At 42.2% G+C, this 2,030-nt stretch overlaps 1 protein-coding gene across 1 annotated transcript; it reads left to right on the top strand.

Annotated features, from left to right (window-relative positions):
• Positions 1 to 312: 312 nt before the first annotated feature.
• Positions 313 to 1,321, top strand: LOC146577625 (uncharacterized). The gene is made up of 3 exons (XM_085267687.1): positions 313 to 336; positions 528 to 622; positions 733 to 1,321. Exons 1-3 carry the CDS (start codon positions 313 to 315, stop codon positions 1,319 to 1,321), a joined length of 708 nt encoding a protein of 235 aa, XP_085123813.1.
• Positions 1,322 to 2,030: the final 709 nt, after the last annotated feature.

Below are 2,030 nucleotides of genomic sequence, written 5' to 3'. Positions count from 1 at the left end.
CTGGTATCTACCAGGTTACAGGGCTCAGGTAAGACCCAGATCCATCCAAACCAAAACTGAGATAAAATGTCAGGTGATTTCTGAAGACCTGGGACTGATGCTGATTAAATGTCTCCTTTTATTTTTAGATTGCAATGATGATGGAATTCCTCAGACTTCAGAAGGAAAACCAAATACCATCAAGCCTCACTGCAGAAGATATGGGAGATCTTTTGGTGGAGAGGAGCAAAGAGACAGTCAGAGAGCAGTGAGTTACTGTGACACCTACAGACCATCCACCTCACACCTGAAACTGTTTGTGCTGAAGTGTAAATGCTGAGAGAAAACCTCTCTTTTGTTTTCTTTTGAAGACTTTGGGAGTTTGAATTGGAGGGTTTGGAAGATACATGAGGCCAAAGCTCTTCTGAAACTGGTAAGACTAGAAAACTCACAAGAGTTTTAGTCATTTGGAGATCTTTTTTTTTTTTTTTACTACAATCACATAACCTCTCAACAAAACTGCAATGTAAACATGCTTTCTGTTTCAGGTGTGGGCAGTGAACACAATAAATAAAATGAGGGACATCGAGTTTCAAGCCCGGATGCTGCTGGAATTTCCAGAGGCCATACCTCCTAAATTTCAGTGAGTCACCTCTGACATAAAATCATTAACAGTCCAGCTACAGTATTTCAAAATTTCTGTTATTTTTTTAAATAGGTGTAAAAGATCATTCTTATAACTTTATTCTGCAGAACACCTAAGCTCCTCAGCAATGTCAGGAAGTACATTGACCTCCTTAAAGAGAGGCAGCAGGACGCACAAACCTCCAAACTGTTCACTGCAACAGACGTGGTGATAGAGGTGGTTCCCCGTGTCCTGCATGGCTTCTGGAAGCTTCCTTCTTACCCCCTACTGAACATGTCCTCCCAAAAATTGAGCATCCTCTCCACCAGTGTGACAAAGGCCACTTTGGATCGAGTGTCCAAATCTCTCCTAACAACGGAAAACCAGGCCATCTTCTCAAGGTCCATCAGAGATGACATGGTGCAAAGTATCCTGTCTGAAGTCAGAGAGAAATATTCAGAAAAGATTCTGCTGAGCCACATTGCAAACTTTGCACCAGGACTACTCAGGGCAATTTCTGATGTAGCAAAGACGAGCATATGCCAGATCTTCCAGCCCCCTTGTGAAAGTCCAGTAGTGTCTGATGTTCTTCCAACTAAAGAACCTCATCCTGAAGGTCTGCTGAAGTCAGATGTTCTTCCCACTTCCCAACCTCCAGTTGAAAGTTCACGAATTGCTGATATTTTTTCCACTCACGAACCTCCTTCCAAAAGTTAAACAAAGGCTGATGTTCTTCCAGCTAAAGAACCTGCTCATGAAAATCTGCTGAAGTCAGATGTTGTTCCTACTAAAGAACCAAAAGGATCTGATCGTGAACGTGTTCTGAAGTCAGATATTCTCCCTACTAAAGAACCACAAGAACCTGCTTGTGAAAGTGTTCTGAAGTCAGGTGTTCTTCCTACTAAAGAACCACACGAACCTGCTCCTGAACGTGTTCTAAAGTCAGATGTTCTTCTTACTTCCGAACCTCCTTTTGAAAGTTCAACAAAGGCTGATGTTCTTCCGACTAAAGAGCCTGCTTGTAAAAATCTGCTGAAGCCAGATGTTGTTCCTCCTAAAGAACCTCAAGAACCTGCTTGGGAAAGTGTTCTGAAGTCAGATGTTCTTCCTACTTCCGAACCTCTTTTTGAAAGTTCAACAATGGCTGATATTCTTCCCACTGGAGAACCCGCTCGTGGAAGTCTGCCAAAGTCAGATGTTCCAGATGTTCATCCTACTAAAGAACCTCTCATTGAAAGTTCATCAAAGGCTGATGTTCTTCCTACTAAAGAGCCTGCTTCTGAAAGTCTGGCAACGTCTGATGATCTTCCTAGTGAGGAACTCCCTTCTGTATGTCTATCCATGTCTGAGCCAGTTGTCTCTTTTACTAATAATTCAGAGAAGTCTGACAACATTAAAATCAAGGAGAAAAAGGAGAAAAAGAAGA

This window comes from Mchenga conophoros, linkage group LG3 (genome assembly GCF_057382185.1).
Source record: "Mchenga conophoros isolate Kocher_MC1m ecotype Shallow Benthic linkage group LG3, M_conophoros_male_GT1.1, whole genome shotgun sequence".
NCBI lineage: Eukaryota > Metazoa > Chordata > Actinopteri > Cichliformes > Cichlidae > Mchenga > Mchenga conophoros.
This window is presented reverse-complemented; position numbering and strand designations above follow the sequence as displayed.